The sequence below is a fragment of the Hippoglossus hippoglossus genome, chromosome 16, assembly GCF_009819705.1.
Source record: "Hippoglossus hippoglossus isolate fHipHip1 chromosome 16, fHipHip1.pri, whole genome shotgun sequence".
Taxonomy (NCBI): Eukaryota; Metazoa; Chordata; class Actinopteri; order Pleuronectiformes; family Pleuronectidae; genus Hippoglossus; species Hippoglossus hippoglossus.
Genome location: NC_047166.1, coordinates 11,406,678 through 11,423,504, shown reverse-complemented (window position 1 = coordinate 11,423,504; position 16,827 = coordinate 11,406,678). Strand labels below are relative to the sequence as shown.

The following is a 16,827-nucleotide window of genomic DNA, read 5'->3' as shown; positions in this document are numbered from 1 at the left end:
TTTCATCTCAGTGCCGCGGCGGTGCTTGGCGACACAGATCGTGAGAGGAATTTTTGACCGTGTGGAAACTTAGTTGATGTTTGTGTGTCCATGCTTCACCTCAGGAGATGGAAGTGGGTTGCCACAGCAGATGTCTCAGCCCAGAGCAACTCACAGCCAACTGCTATAAAAAATAAAGGATGAAGTTTGATGCGAGTGACAACCAGACGGACTCTGTGCACTCGCTGGCTTTCAGTCACTTTTTATGATCCACTTAATAAAGGTGAAAAGGGTTTTGCAGTGCAACATTTTCTCAGCTAAAAAAGCATCAGTGCTCTTTGGTTTCCTTTGTGTGTGTATGTGCAGGTGTGTTTGTGTGTGGGTGGGTGGGTGGGGTGTGTGTGGGGTGTGTGTGTGTGTGTGTGGGGGGGGGGGGGTTGGCTGACATTATAGTGAGGAAAAAGCGAGAGAGGGATGTGATTGCTATTTAAATGGCGATGCTTGCCTATGAAATGTTGTAGGCTGAAAGTGGAGCGTCTGTCGACCCATCTCCGAAATCTCCTCCAGGGTTGATTGACAGTTTGACGCTGGCTCTCTTACAGATGTTGCCGCGGCGACGGAGGCCTAGAACACTCCAGTACAGCAAAGGATAAGCATGAGTATTTAAAAAAACGTAATGAGCTGAGAGAATGAGAGACAGACGTAGAAAATGAGACGGAAAAATTGCCTGTTGTCTGTTTGAGCCACACAAATGGTCTGCACAGAGGGGCCAGATGCCACCGAAATATGTCTGACACCACAAATCTGTTCCGTTAAGTTGTGATAATTTCATAATTTATTCAATTTTTTTGCATAATGGCCTCCGTTTCTGACTTCTCTCATCTCTCTTTTCTTGTTTTTGCTTTTTAATCAGCTTCATTTGACAAACATCTCTAACTCTGATCATGATGATTTATGCTGAAAGTTTGCAGCATCTACGTCCACAGGGAGAAATTCAGGCAAACAGCACATGACTGTGTTTGTTTGCATATCAGAGTGAAGCTACAAAGAAGCCCCTCTCAGTTATCCATTTACGCTCATGTTAACAGTAAGAGAGGGAGCACAATATGCATTGGTGGGGAGATCGTTCTTTGTGTGGGGGTTGGGGTCGAGGCTGAGTTTGCGTCTTTGTCTGTCAAATAAATTATTTAAATCCCGTAACAATTAAAGCTGAAATCTGTTATCAGCATCTTCCATTAGAAGCCCGTGTGTCTGCCGTGCTGCCTCAGTATGCTCTTCGCTTGCCGACCCCCCCCCGTCTGGGCCCAGCATGGAGCCGGATCAAGATCACAAGCTCTGAATCTTTTAAACACACATCCCTGCAGAACAAAGGCTAACAGTGCACGCCTGTGACCCAGGGACTCATGCACACACTGGACGTCTTCATTAAAGGAGCGCGTGAACGTCTTGATGGCATTTTCGTTTGATGCAGACATGTCGATGATTCGTTGCTTGTGTCTCAAGAGTCGCAGAGGGTTTCATTTGCACAGTGCTGTTGTGAGTGTGGGGTGTCAAGTGTGTTGGATGTTGTTTCGACATCACCGGGTCGAGGCATTTTCCGGGGAAGGTTCATTGCAGTGCAAGTGATGTCTGCTCAGGGCCGGAGCTCTGTATTCTCACCTTGTTTCTACCTCTCTTTAACTTTCACTGCCTCTTCTCTTCTCCTGCTTCTATGTTCCCCCCTTGATGGCCGTTCCCTCCCTCTTTCCATTTTATAGCACTCTCTCCACTCTCCCTACATGTTTTTTATGGCCATAGCAAACTGCCTATTAGTCATCTTAGAGAGCATCCTCTTTCCTGTGTGTGTGTGTGTGTGTGTGTGTGTGTGTGTGTGTGTGTGTGTGTGTGTGTGTGTGTGTGTGTGTGTGTGTGTGTGTGTGTGTGTGTGTGTGTGCTGATGTCACTTGAACTATGTACATTTTATCATGTTAGGAAAACTTTTGCCTCCTGAGAGAAGCCACCGAAAACAGAATAATCTCTTATGATTTGTCTTATTATGACTCATTACAGGATCAGATTTTTTTTATCTTTCAACACAGCAGCCGCTCCTTTTCTCAAAGAGAAAGCACTATTAATGCCTCATGTTGTTCCATGACAAGAAAGACTAATATAATATATAATTTAAATATTTTTCTCTGTAAAGGTTGACTATATAATATAAACATTGAAATTAGTAGTTTGGCGTTTTTGTAAAATACCCTTATTTGCTTTCTTGCTGAGTTAGATGAGATGATTCAGCAAGCATGCTGATTGTACTGTTACATTTTTATACCACTCTCTTCTGGTGCAAGGTTGGCTCCTGCGTGCGTTTGTGCGCGTGTGTGTGTGTACTGTGTGTGTGTATACTCGCTTTTGTTGCCTCTTTAGGATCTTTTCCACTATAAACTCTGGGGACCAAAGCCTGGTCCTAATGCGGCAAAACGTCATTTCTGAGCTCCTGGTTAAGGCTAGATGTGATTCTTGATTAGGTTAAGGTTACTGGTAAAAATGAATTGGTCATGGTGAATGTTAAAGATAATGTTTTGGTCAGGGTGTCCACAATCAATGAAAGTCAATGCAAAGTCCTACCGTTAGAATGGCACTTACCTTCCCCAAGGCCCTAAATCTCCCTTAAAATCAATCAAGCCACACAGAATTGTGTGCACTCAAATATCACCTAAATATGCCTGGTATTTTTCATCAATATCTATGTATTATTTATTTATGAACTCACAAAAGAAAACACACCCAGTCTTACAATGTTAAAGGAAGTGAAAAGAAATCCCTGGATCCCTACCGACATTTTTTTCCCTGACCATCCCTCCACCAAGTTGCATGGAAATCCGTCCAGTCGGCTTTGTCTAATGTTGCTTACGACCAGACAAACGCAGATGAAAACATAACCTCCTCGGTGGAAGATATAAGAACTACCGAACAAACCTGTGTGTGTTTATTTTTTTTGTAAACCTAAGCCAAGATCACTGCTGGCTCAGTTGAATGTACAGTATATATAGGGGAATGTGTCCCTGCCTGTACGTGTGTGTGTGTGTGTGTGTGTGTGTGTGTGTGTGTGTGTGTGTGTGTGTGTGTGTGTGTGTGTGTGTGAGAGAGAGTGTGTGTGTGTGTGTGTATCCATGTTCAGGTCACCTTTTTGTGAGATAAGAGACTAAAACCTTAAACTGTATTATATTTGGAAAGTGACTCAAGGGATACATCCACATCATGCCGCATTCCTCTGTTTGTGTGTTTGTGTGTGTGTGTCGGCACTACACCACCTCATACATCTCTGTCTCAGATTGTTCCTGCAGTGTGTGTCTCCATTGGGATTCTTGGGTCCAGCTCTGCTGAGAAAGCACACACAGGCTGATTTGTTCTTATTTATGCCTCTGTTTCTCTTCCTTACTCTCTCAATTTATTTCCTGCCTCCTTCCTATTCTGCCTGTGTTGCTTGTTTTGTTTTTTTACTGCGTACTGACCTTCACTTGTCCTTCACTGCTCGGATAGACACACACACCAGACAGTTGGTAGAAGGCTGAATTTGTACAACTGTTTGTGTGGATTTGTGTGCAGGAAATAGCCTTGTCCCAGTACGCTGGTCATAATTAGCTGGTCTCATGCTCTGAAGCTCTCTGTGCTGCCAAGATTGAGTACAATGATCCTATAAAATACAAGCATACTGAAATAACTGGAGTGACACTTGAATGAAAATCACATTTTCTAACTTTAATTCTCTTTTTTCCTTTCCTCTCTGTTCCAGTGATCTGCTGTCTTCGGGGTACGTGGAGAGGCATTTGTCAGAAAAAGGGAAGGCTGTCATCACCAATGTAAGATTCTGCATTTGATCTTATGCTCACTCACACTTTCAATAACAACTTTATTATTTGCAATTAAAATGGAGGACACAGTGTTTTTATGGGCCCAGGTTTTGACAGTGACACCACAAGGAACAGTCTGGTTTGAATTGTTAGGGTGAACAACAGCAGCTGTTACCGATAATTTTGTATATATATATCAATGATTTGTTGTGATCCACAGAGAATCATCACTGGATTACAGTTCCCCTTAACTCTACAGAGAACTGTTTTCATTAGTACGACTCTCTGAAACATTTTTTCCACCACAGCAGTCAGATATCTCCAGGGTCTACAAGACTTGCCCAGCAATAAACAACAGACAGGCAGAGTTAGTGACCTGCTTTTGAATACAGTGGAGCATTTAGCGCCACATAGGGTTAGTGGAGACCTGGTGGAGACCAAAGACAGAGGTAAAAGAGAGTAAATATTGGAGGAGCAACTCAAAACATATGATAATGTTGCTCTGTATCTACTGGATATCTGTCTACTGTTTCTAGATATCTCTATTGGTATTACTGTCCATCTGTATGTGGCTTGCATATCTCGAGAACCATTCATCTTATTGGCTTCACACTTGGCATGTGCATTGTTACGGGCTCAAAGAAGTGCAGTGTCGAATTTGGGAAACGTGACACATTCGGTATTAATAAACGTTGAATCAACATACGACGAGCGCTCTGTAGCAGTGGTGGCTGTGGCTGGGATTCCGTAACGTAACTGACGTTGATCAAAACAATCGCACGTTCATTCAACTGGCAACGATAACTGATTCTACAGTTTGGGGTTATTCCTTCTGAGTCGAGCTTCCCTGAACTTTGAATAAACAGGTGAACAGCTCTTTGTGCAGCAGGGGTGGTGCAGCTTCCTGCAGCAGGTCTTTACTTACCGCAGCTCAATTACTGCAGGTCATTTTTACAGTTTCACAAAGAAAGCCACAGTCTAAGTAAACAGCCCATTCCAAACAGGCAGGTTTAGAACTGGCACTGCACTGTATGAATAGGTAACATAAACATCAAAAAGGAGATAACAAGTCAATATTGCGTTTATTGAATTTACTACACTGCCCCCAAGTCTCTTGACTGGTCACCTGCTTTAATTCCCGCTATGAAAAAGCTACATCTGACTCCTGAAGCATCTTTTTTTGGTCTTTGCCTTTTTTGATTGAGACAGGAAACTCAGGGTGAGAGTGTAGGGGATTGACAGGCAGTAAATGGTCCGACCGGCCTGGAGTGTAACTGGGTAATAGGGTTGCCAACGTCACAGTAGCAAAGTTCCCCTTGACGCACCATGTTTGCTCTCAAGTCCACTTGCTCTGCTTGTCTAATTTGCGTGGTGAGATTCAGTCGCTATGCAGGTAGAACTGTTGAAAATCATGAACCCTTATACGTACCAGGTGTAAAGTGTAACAGGGTACAGTAGAGATATAGACGTCGTATAGCTCGTATGTCATGTGTCTACTCCACTAAAAACATCAGAGAGGGGCTGATGTACAGCTGCAATCTCCTCTACACCCTGCAGCAGCTTCTTCATCACTGAGCCGTTCATTGGATAATCAGTGAGTCCGTTTGCACACAGAGAGAAATACTCAGCCCTCATTCATCTTAGATTTCAGTGGAAGTGAAACTGTGGACGGGGCCTGAACCTTCAGCTATCATGAGATTAAGATTGCTGTAATAATCCTCTAAAATCTGGACTTCAGTTACAGGACACCCACTGAGGTGTCGTGTAACATCAAGTGTGGGGATTATAATGGTCAGGATTTACTCAGCTAAGCAGAAGATTAGTTTAATGGTACTTTACAGAGAATGAGCCAAGTTATTACACCGCATATTCCATGATATGGTCACTTTGTAATTATGGAAGCTATTAGAAAGCAATCTTTCTGTGAATTAATTCACTTTGTACATTCATATCCAGAATGTACTCTGACTTAACGAATACGAGCTACTTTAGCTTTTTGTGCTGTTCAGTTCAGGCTTAACACCACATATGCAAAATACACGTATTTGTCTAATGCAGTCATTCCCAAAGTGTGGGCCGCGGCCCCCTGGTGGGCCGTGAAGCCACTGCAGGTGGGCCGTGAGAGGTCATCAGAAAATAAATAGATAAAAAAGTTTCAGATTTGTAAGTAAGCGTTGATTACCACCAAACATTTATGATTGATTTAAAAAAAAGTAATCATCACAGGTAATGAAACAAAGACAAGAGATTTAAATTCCACGTTGTTCTTATTTTATCTGACCTATATAGCAGGTGTCACTGTTTTTGCTGACCGTCACATTAACACTTGAACGCATCATTAGCGGGTGAATCACAGGTGAGGGAGAACTTTGTTGTGAGCTGGGTCGAGCAAGATGGAGCCGAGGAAAGCTGCTGATGACGAAGGGGAGTCAGAAAGTCAAACTGAATCATTCAAAACTAAAAAGAGGACTCAAGTGAGGACCTGTCGCTGGCCCAGAGGACAACCCCCAAGCCTGTGTATGTGCTGTGCGCTGAGATGCTAGCTAACAAGACCCTGGGACCGTGTAAAGTGCGCCGCCGCCATTTAGAAACTAAACATGGACAATATTTATCCAAGCCTCGAGCATCTTTTAAAAACACGCTGAGAGAGCCTTAAGTATATTTGGTTGCGCCTCAAATGTGTTTTTCTTCTCCCGGATATTATTATTATACAAACAGTAAGAATATATTTTTAACTATACACTATTTGCACCCCACGATTTGCACTGCATATGCCTGCGTTCATATACAATTATTTTTGCTATCAAATTAATAATATGTATGATTCTAGTCCTGGGTGTGGATCATATAGTTGTGATTAAAGGTGTGGGTGGGCCGCACACATTTTACAGTTTTCAAATTGGGCCGCGGCATTCTTAAGTTTGGGAATGGCTGGTCTAATGAATAGTAAAGTATAATGCATTTAGTATAATGTATGCTTGTTTGATTTTAGAGGGCAGAGTGTCCTGACCTCCACCTTTTCATTGTGCATTATTTTGTTCATATGATTGATGATGATTAATTGCTCTTATATGTGTGTGAGGACATCACAGATCAGACCTAATTAGCAACACACACACACACGCACACACACACACACACAGAATGAGGGTGTACCCACAGGGCTGGGTTTTTGGTGCTTTCTGTGCTTTGATGAGAAGTGGAGCAGAAGGTTCAGGGTGACAGGAGAGGAGTAGCAACACTGAGATAGTGGAGCACAGCACAACTTATAAATAGCTTCTCTTTCTCTCTCTGTCTCTTCATTACACTCTCGCTCTATCTCTACTCAGCCTCTCTTCACCTGTAGCTTTATGGGTTTGTCTAACAAACTTTTAAAAACTTATTTTGTTGCATTGTAATTGTAGGTTTCATCTGTCTGTATTTTTTTTACCATTTCACCCCTGTTTGGCTAAAAATGCACTGATGGTAACTCTGAATTAGTCTAATTTGTCATTTCTGTTCATCTTGGATGTTATATTGATGAAACAGAGTGGTAGAACTTATAACTTGGGCCATAAGTGGGACTGAGAGCGAACTTTGAGAACAACAAAACAAAAAGCAATGTCAGCATGGCTAATACAATTTCACTATAATTCAATCCTAGCAATTAATGTGAAGGAATCCTTTGCAGACACACGCACGCAGACACATGCACACACATGCACGCCTCTCTATGGTTGTAACCATCACAACGAAATGCCTAACCTAAACTTAACTCTAACCCTAAAACTAAGTCCTAACCCTCACATGGGAAAGGCCATTTTCTGTTTTCCCATGTACAAAGCTCAGTTTAGAGTGGAAGAGCCTGATGGATCTGCATGAAGCCCTGACCTCAACCCCATCCAGCAGCCTTGGGATGAATTGGAACGAGGCCTCATCGCCCAACATCAGTGCTCCACCTCACTGATACCAGTGTGACTAAATGGAAGAAAATTCCTTCAGCCAGGTCCCAAATTCTTGTGGAAAGTCTTCCCAGGCTGGACTTTGTTCCATCAGCATAATAATGCCCATGAATCAGGTTTCCACACACTTTTAGCCAATGAGTTTTAATGCCAACAACAAACACAAATATGCATCCTCGCATAAACCAATAAGATGGACACGGATGAAGTCCACAGAGAGACGTGGAGGTAGAAGTGGACGTAGCGGCATTTCTCTGCAGAGCATCAGACTGTAGAGCAGAAATTGATCCACTGATAAAAGCTGTGTTTCCTCAGGGAGACCAGCTTCCTGCCTAATGGCTGTTAGGCAGTAAGAAATGGACCAGGAAGAGACGGCCTGCAGAGCACTTAGACACTTAGACATCATACACGTCTATTGAAAATAAATGCATGTTTATGCTCGCAGGGAGAGGAGGAGACACACACTGTGCACACTCTGCATATAGACAGATGGAGAGTGGGGGCAGAGAATGAGTGGTTGACGGGCAGCGGTAAAAGAGATGCGGAATATTTTTTACATGATGCTGTGGCTTTTTATTGTGGAGAAGTTGGGAAGAGAAAAAGTCACTGAGCAGTTAACACAGAGACGGTGGGATGTAAATGGGTTAATGTGCAGAATCACACACACACACACACACACACATCAGGTCATGCTTGCACTTGTGTGTGTTTGTAAATGAGTTATGGGTGATTGATCACTCTGGACGCATTTGCTAATGGGTTATGGAAATGATTGCAGCAAGTGGGATATTTCACTCAGTGTTTGACACAATGAGACACTCGAGGAGGCGACTGTGTGTGTGTGATCTTAATCTGTGTGTGTTTGTGTTTTCTCTCACAGGGAGGAGAGCACTGCTACTACCAGGGGAAGGTCAGAGACAGTCCTCACTCCTTTGTGGCTGTTTCTACTTGTCATGGATTGCAGTAAGTACAAATATTACTTTGTGTGTGTGTGTGTGTGTGTGTGTTTCTCAGCCAACATTGTTCATGCTGTGAGTCCAGGTCCTGGGCCTCGCTCCCATTTATCCGTTAGGTCAACATAATTAGTTTTAGCCAGCCCCTCTCTGTCTCTCTGCACTTTTCACTACACAGATTATCATTCACTCAGACAGGTGCTGCTCAGACATCTCTCTCCTCTCCTCTCCGTGTTATTTTTAGACTTTCTGCTCCAAAGCAGCTCTTGTCCCATCAGAGAGACGGATCAGAGAGCTTGCAGGGAGGGATGCACGAACACTGTATTTATGTGTTGTGTATGCAGGTGTATTATAGGTTTTTACAGTTACTTAAACACCTTTACTGAAAGGAAACTGTATTTGTGAGACAAAACCCCTCCATTGAGTGCTAATGATATGTATATTGCACTTGCTGTTTTTTACATTAATTATGTATATGACTTAAAAAGTAATTGCAAAAAGAAAAGGAAGCAGAATTGCACTGTACCAGCAAAAAAGTGAGGAAACGAGTCCACTGCTGACGGGTTTATTGGTTCATTAACAATAATTCTTTTGTTCATGGTGTGAGTCAGTTATGCTTGTTAGTGTTGGGGCCTGGAGGACCGTGTTAATTCACATTTAGTTGTGATGAGTGGACATTCTAAATTTGATTGCTCTCGAATATAAAGAGGAAATTGTTTGGTAGATTATTCAGTGTAAAAAGGAAACGGTGAAAATTTGAACAACCGACACAGCTTTTTTAAATTAAAGGTGTGAGGTGTTATGATGGAGAGACCTAAGCTTTATGAAGTCTTAGGCTGTAAGACACATGACATCATTCACATCTGCACATTGTTGACAGTATTCAATATTACATCTAATTGCACATTTGAGTTGCTACACTTCAGTGAATTTTTGATCCTTTCGTTCTCATCAAACCTTGTTCCAACTCTATATATCTTCTTCTAATGTAATATCATGTAAATTCAGCTAGTTATGGCAAGTGGAGGAAATCAGATATATATTTGCTGAATAAACTAAACCCATCTCGGGGCTTTTAATAACATTTGCATATTTCATGTGATTATGGAAACATGTTGGGAAATGTGTGAGCACAGCAAATTATATATCTACATGCACAAAATAATGAAACGCATTACATGAGTTAATCAGTGCAGTTAATGTGTTGCAGAAGCATGACACTAATGCTTAGGACATAACAGATTAAAATATGTATTATGGTGTTTCCTGCAGATTTATATTTATATATATATATGTCACATAAACATATTTCTGCGGTGTGTTATGAAGCTGCTGTTGTGGTAATTGTTAATATCTGTGACAGTATTGTTAGTAGTTGTGTTTTCAATTTGATTAACATTTCAGAAAGTCTTACTGCACATATAAAAAAACACACTAGCATTATAAAGGAGGCAGAGGCACACCCATAATATGCTGTGTGTGCGTGTGCACGTTGGTGAGGGAAAAACAATGAGAGGGAGGGAGTTAAGGGAAGCCATAGTGGTATCGGGGGGGGTTAGACATTAGGGAGAGGATATTTCCCTGATGCTGAGTCAGGTTTTCACTATACATAATATACATTCTGCTCTCTCCCTCTCTCTCACCAACTTCACCCTGCAATGCAATACTGCTATTAGCTTTACACAGAGGGATAGTGATCCTGGCAACATCCATCAGATGGGATGTAGACAGCCCACTATTGACTCAGGTTCCTGTTTGGAACGTCACTCGAGTTCTACAGATTTGACTAAAATGAAAATGCTCAGAAGTGATTCAGAGTGAACCCTCTTCCCTTCTTGTTTTCCAGAAATGCATACATTAAACTGCAGAGACTTCTTATTCAGAACCTGGCTTTTTTCAGGGATGCTTTGGATGTTGCCACTAGTACAATTATATGGTGTAGCTCTAAAGTTAAAGTTAAACTCTATAAACAGATTCAGCTTGTGGATGTGCAGAATCTTTGGACTGGAGACAAGATGTTTGGTCCAGAAGTCTTTTGGTTTCTGTTTCTAGTTTGACCAATCACAGCAAAAGAGGTGGAACACATTGACTGAACGTCATCGGCTGTCGTCTTTTTATCTGTTTTAATATCCAGATAGCTGTTAATAGAGATAACCCAAAATGGCCAGGTTGTGTATAGTGAGTTTTTGAGCTGTTCTTAGTGAAAGAGCAAAAAAAACTGTGAAAACTAAAGCATCTTGCAGCCAAAATATGATCACAGAAATCACTAGATATCTTCGTAAAATATGGAGCTGCGGATTCACATGATAATTCTCTGTAGGTCCGTCAGTATCAATGACCCATTCAACATCGTCATTTGATCCATTGCGGTTTGGTGTGTGGTGGTCTGACAATTCATTGATTCAGATTTATATTCAAATTTTGCTCAATCCTGTTTGGTGCACAGAATAGCCCCTCCACATTTAAGGGCCTTCAGTGGAAGAATTTGAATGACCATTGTTTAGTTAAGGTTACCAAGAAATGTATAAAACTGGTCCATAGTTATGCAACACAACTGTGTGTTATCTGCTGTAAGTGCAATGTTAGACCAGGACAAACAATCGTTGAGGGTGAATTATGTGTGTCGAGGGCCTGAAAACAGCCTAGAGAGAGAGTAGGAGGAGAGAAGACAGATTGTCAGTACCTGCAGTGTTTACCCTCCTGACTTCACCGTTTGACCCAGCCATGCAATCTCCTAAAAGCTTCAGATAAAGTTAATTAACGGATGATGTCCGAACAGCAGGTGGAGACAAGAAGACCTTCAAACAGCTGCTAAATGAGAAACTGATCTCTGACCCCGGTTGCGTTTTCATATGGTGTGTGTGTGTGTGTGTGTGTGTGTGTGTGTGTGTGTGTGTGTGTGTGTGTGTGTGTGTGTGTGTGTGTGTGTGTGTGTGTGTGTGTGTGTGTGTGTGTGTGTGTGTGTGTGTGTGTGTGTGTGTCTCTTTCTCGCGTTATATGTATTTACAGTTTTAAGTGCAGATAAGTGGATGTTCATGTGAAGTCATGTTTTTCAACCATTGACCCTTTCAATGACATCTGAGTCACTGCGACTTGTGGTCAACCACTCCAAACTCCTAGTTGTTGTTCCAGAGATGACAACTTCAGGTGACCTTTAAATTATGCTGTGTGGGGGGGATATCTGAAATGATTGGATGACCTTTTATTTTTTCATCATCCTCCACCCCTTAGCTGTACATTTGCCAAACACAGCGGTGAGGGTGGCCGGGGCTTTTGTCAGAAATTGCAAACGCGTATGAGTGCATCGCAGTTATTATTCTGAAAAATGCTCCGAATCTCCCAAATATACACCAACCCCCTGGGCAATCACCGAAGTGGCTGATCTGTCACACTGATAGCCGGGGAGGAGTCTAATTCAGATGCATTATTTCATGTAGCGATGACTAAAACAGCAGAAACGGGTGCTGACATGTGCTTTGATGCTCCTTCTTCCCCTCTCTCTCTTTTAGTGGGATGTTTTTCGATGGCAATCACACCTACATGATTGAACCTGGAGGAGAGGACAGCAGCAATGTAAGTACCCCGCAAAATCTACACGGGAATGTATGCACTTTGTAGGAGCTAGTGGACGATGGCTCCTCTCACGGGGATTTTTCAATTTGTTCTCCCTCCATCTTTTCACGTCCAGCTGCCTCTTGTCTCTCGTGTGAGTCGTCCGCGGTCAGATAATCTGTTAGAGCAGTGGTCTCCAACCTTTTTCCCCCCCAACGTATCCACACACCACAATCGGATTAGCTCAGATACATCTTTATTAATGCCAACCAACATCCCCCAATTTGTGTCAATCAATTAATCAATTTCTTTATCATTTCATCGTTTCCGTCACTTATTAAACAATATAAGTATTATATCTATTGTGATGATCTTATAACAGGACCAATACATCTTTTTTTCTGTTCATTTGATTTAAGCTCTGCTCAGAAATGCCTTGGTGCTGCATCTAAAGCTGGTGTTATAGTTTCAGCATTAGTGAAGCTCCACATGATGTAATACCTTATACAGACAAAAATATAAAAACCATCCATCCAAAGTGTCCGCAGCTGACCATGTGCATGTTGGTAGGTGGCTATAATTGAGGCCTAAGTCTTGCCATGGTAGGGAAAAACCTGACCTCCCGGAAACGGAAGAAGCGACCCCTGGGACACAAGTTGGGATTCTCTTTGTGCCAGGACTGTGCTCAGCAGATGATACATGAGAATAGTTTTCCTGATGTCCCAGGATTCATACATGGGTCAGCTATTGTTCCGCGAGGAGCCGGACACAAAACCAGTATCAGTTACAGATCACAAACCTGCGGCTGTTCCTTATGAACCCAGAGAGTGGCGGACAGGTCTCAGGACAAAGGGGATTTGCTGAGTTACTAAGTCAGCAGACAGCAGAAAACCCTACAGCCAATTAGATAATACAAATTAAAGGCATTACGGTCGGAACGAGGGGACAGATCTGAGATTGTCTAAAGACGCCGTGAGCATGAGAACAGCTGCTGATACTGCTGTGTGTGTGTGTGTGTGTGTGTGTGTGTGTGTGTGTGTGTGTGTGTGTGTGTGTGTGTGTGTGTGTGTGTGTGTGTGTGTGTGTGTGTGTGTGTGTGTGTGTGTGTGTGTGTGAGACTTTCTTTCTGCTCTAATTAAAACGTTCAGGAGAAGTGTGTCTGGTGTTAATCAGTAAGGGACGAAAGGAGACAAGATAAGAGAGGTCAGGGACTTCTTTACCTGCTCCTGTTCTGTCATCTCCTGCGTCATCTCTCCTCCGCCTCTGTCATTCCTCTCCTACATTTTCTGGAGAGACTGAATTATTCAAGTGATGAGAGCGAGATCTTATCACATAATATTACTGCGGCGCTTGTCTTCAGAGACACAGTGTTGTAGTCACCTTGTTCAGGTCAATTCCAATGGATACAGTGATGTAAACGCACATCAAAGTTTTATCTGCCCTAGTTTCATTGTGATAAATCATAAAATTAAAAAACAAATCTAGTTTTAGGAAACATTTATGTGCTATATTTCAAATACACAGTGCAATTAATTAAAGAACAGTTAATTAAACAGGGCTACTGTTTATATCACAGGGAGCAATATGTGTGAAAATAAAACTAGAAAAGCTCATTTCAGTAACTGAGATGGCAAATCAACGCTCGTGAAAAACTGCTGAAGTACTTTTGAGATTTGAGTTACCTTTACTTTATTATTTGAGGTATTTGAGAAATGTGTCTTTAGCTAGGCTATTTGTTACGTTGCAGATGCACATACAAACATATGATCCCCTCATCAAGTGCGATGTAATATATATGTATAGGATTTAAGTGAATGATCTAAAGACAAATTAAATTCCCCGTCATGTCCATATTTTTAAATGTTGAAATATTCGATTTCATCTGGGCGCACGTATTTGTTCCTCTCAGATAAATGATGTAAAACGCACTGATGTGTTTTTGGCAAACACTTGGCATGTTCCTCCATTGGAGTTGTGTTGGCTTTGGCTGGACGAGGGAATCCTGTCTGCAGGATGATGCTGGGGACAGCTCTGCCCTGGAGTCCAGCGGTGGCTGTCAGTGTGTCAGCACTGAGCTCTGGATGTCTGCTCCCCTCGGGTGATGGTCCACATTGACTGTCTCTCCCCGTCTGCATCCGTGTGGGATTTGGTGCGTCTCTTCTTCTCTATTTCCCTCACAGTCAATACGGCTCTCTTTGTCTCTCTCCGACAGTCTGGTCTGTGAGTCGTCCTCTCATTTTTGTCAAACAGACCTGCAGATGTCCGCTGCAACAACCTGAGTGCTTTTTTAAAAATTGTATGGTCAGACATGTTCCTGTTATAGCCTGGAACAGCCACATATCACTCTGTCACTGAGTAACAGCTTCGAATGCAGCATGATGCACCACTGATTCTGGCTGTTATGATCTGCTTGAAATTGATCGTCAGATGGGGCGGCTGTTGAGATGGAGAGTCGGCATGGATCCTGTCGGCCATATGGTAAATCCATCTGCCCTCCTTCCTCCAAGCCAGGAGAAGTTATGCAGGGCATTAGCTCGGTGTGTCCTGAACAAGCAGCTCTTGTCTCCTCATGCAGCTGAATTGGCTTTAAAGTGTCTTATCGTGTTATGTAAATAGGCTTGTGTACAAGCAGATTACAGTAGTGCCACAATTAAAGTTCACTACCTAATAACATGATGTGTGGGCACTACGCGGCTGATAAATCCAGCACTTCCTGGGTGTGTGTGTGTGTGTCTGTGTGTGCAGGCAACTTGTAGGGAGGATGTGTAATGGTAGCTTGCTTATGCAGAAAACACCATATGTTTTGTGTTTTTATTTTTTCTGAACAGCTTCCCAAATCCACCTGCACCTCAGGGATCCTGTGGCTACGTCCCAACAGCTCCTTTTGTTTGCTTTCAGTGAAGATTGAGACAAAGCATAGTGCTGCTTACTGTACTGCACACAGTCGAGGGCCCTTTGTTGCAGATCATACTCCCTCTCAAATATCCTTGAATTGTTGCTTGGTAGTGGATACATTTTTTCCAATTTGGTACAAAAGTTCGCTTAGACTCATGGATTAACTGATTCGATTTCAGTGTTAAAAGGTAAAACGGCATGTGACCTCATAAGAATGTGGAAATTAAATGTATGTAGACTGAAACTGCACTGGTTGGCGGAAGCATACAACCACAGGGTGGTCATTCTAGTTTTTTTCAATATCTCTTCATTTTATTGCTCTGGGCTTCTTCCATTTTCTGTAAAACATACCCAAGCATCCCATCTCATTCTGTCCACAACTGGTCTGCGTTTTTTATTGTTGCAGTCTTCAGATCCCGTGTGGCAATCTAACCTGCAGGGGCAAGAAGGAGGAGAGGCTGTGGATAAGTGTCCTCAGTTGTAGGGGGTGGGGAGCTGGAGGATGGAGAGGGGGTGTGGTGGCAGGTTGTGGGTGGGGGTTGTTAGCACTTTGTGCCAAAGGGAAGATTTTTTTTCCATACGAGCACAAGCTGGGAATGTGTCTTAAAAAAGAAGGGGGTCGGGGTCTCCCTGTGGCCTCGAGCCAACTTCATGTTGCTAAACCTGGACCGGTTCATTCACACATGCAGCCAGAGAGCGGTAATAAAAAGTGTGTTACCCCTCGCTGCTTTATATTCATGAGCCAGCCGCCTGTGTCTGAGGTACCATCTCCCTTGGCAACCCAGGCTCCGCCCCTGTCTCTTTGTATCACGACATATGAAAGCCATCTGTGTTTAGACCCTTAATCTCCATCACTGCACACACCCTGCAGAGTCTATATGCTGTGAGTGTATTTTATTTGACAGAAAAGACTGGCTGGGAGGGATGATCTGGGGAACAAAGAACACACCGGTCAAGGAAATGCTTTATTACAACTGTTAATTCAGCAGTAACGGCTCTGATAGTGATGGATGATGCTGTGTGTGTGTGTGTGTGTGTGTGTGTGTGTGTGTGTGTGTGTGTGTGTGTGTGTGTGTGTGTGTGTGTGTGTGTGTGTGTGTGTGTGTGTGTGTGTGTGTGTGTGTGTGTGTGTGTGTGTGTGTGTGTGTGTGTGTGTACGACAAATGATATAAAAGCAGCTGCACATCTTTTAATTTCGTTCTTATTAATCATCAGCCGCTAAACTCTCAGCTAACGTGTCAGCGTCACATCAAAGTGGAAGTTGATTCCAATTATGAGAGCCACAGTTCAGGCTTCTCATTCAGATGCTCATTCTATTTAAACGACATCAAAGATAAGACAAAACACTTGACGGCCTAAAGCTGGGTTTTAATGGACCGCTGACTGTTCTTAATTGGCTTTGGTCTTTATATTCCTAAAAATGGTTTATTCCGCTTTTATTGTGGTAAAATGTTGTTCCTCATCCAAGCAGAGGTAAAGGTGTATTTTTCTATTTCACATGGCCATATATTACAGTACACTGGCGCCCTGTCCAGGGTGTAACCCACCTCTGGCCTAATGTCAGCTGGGATTGGCTCCAGCTCCCCCCACAACCCTCAAAGGACAAGTGGTATATATAATGGATGGCTGGATATATTACAGTGAATACAATTTGCCCCTAATTCTGATACCAAT

The 16,827-nt window shown here is 42.7% G+C and overlaps 1 protein-coding gene across 2 annotated transcripts in view; it reads left to right on the top strand.

The window, feature by feature from the left end:
• Positions 1–16,827, top strand: part of adam22 (ADAM metallopeptidase domain 22) — a 59,580-nt gene that overhangs the window by 15,033 nt on the left and 27,720 nt on the right. For both annotated transcript variants that reach the window (XM_034612270.1, XM_034612271.1), the window contains exons 4-6: positions 3,755–3,821; positions 8,634–8,716; positions 12,216–12,279. In XM_034612270.1, coding sequence (XP_034468161.1) covers positions 3,755–3,821; positions 8,634–8,716; positions 12,216–12,279 — 214 coding nt within the window. The remainder of the gene's footprint in view (positions 1–3,754; positions 3,822–8,633; positions 8,717–12,215; positions 12,280–16,827) is intronic.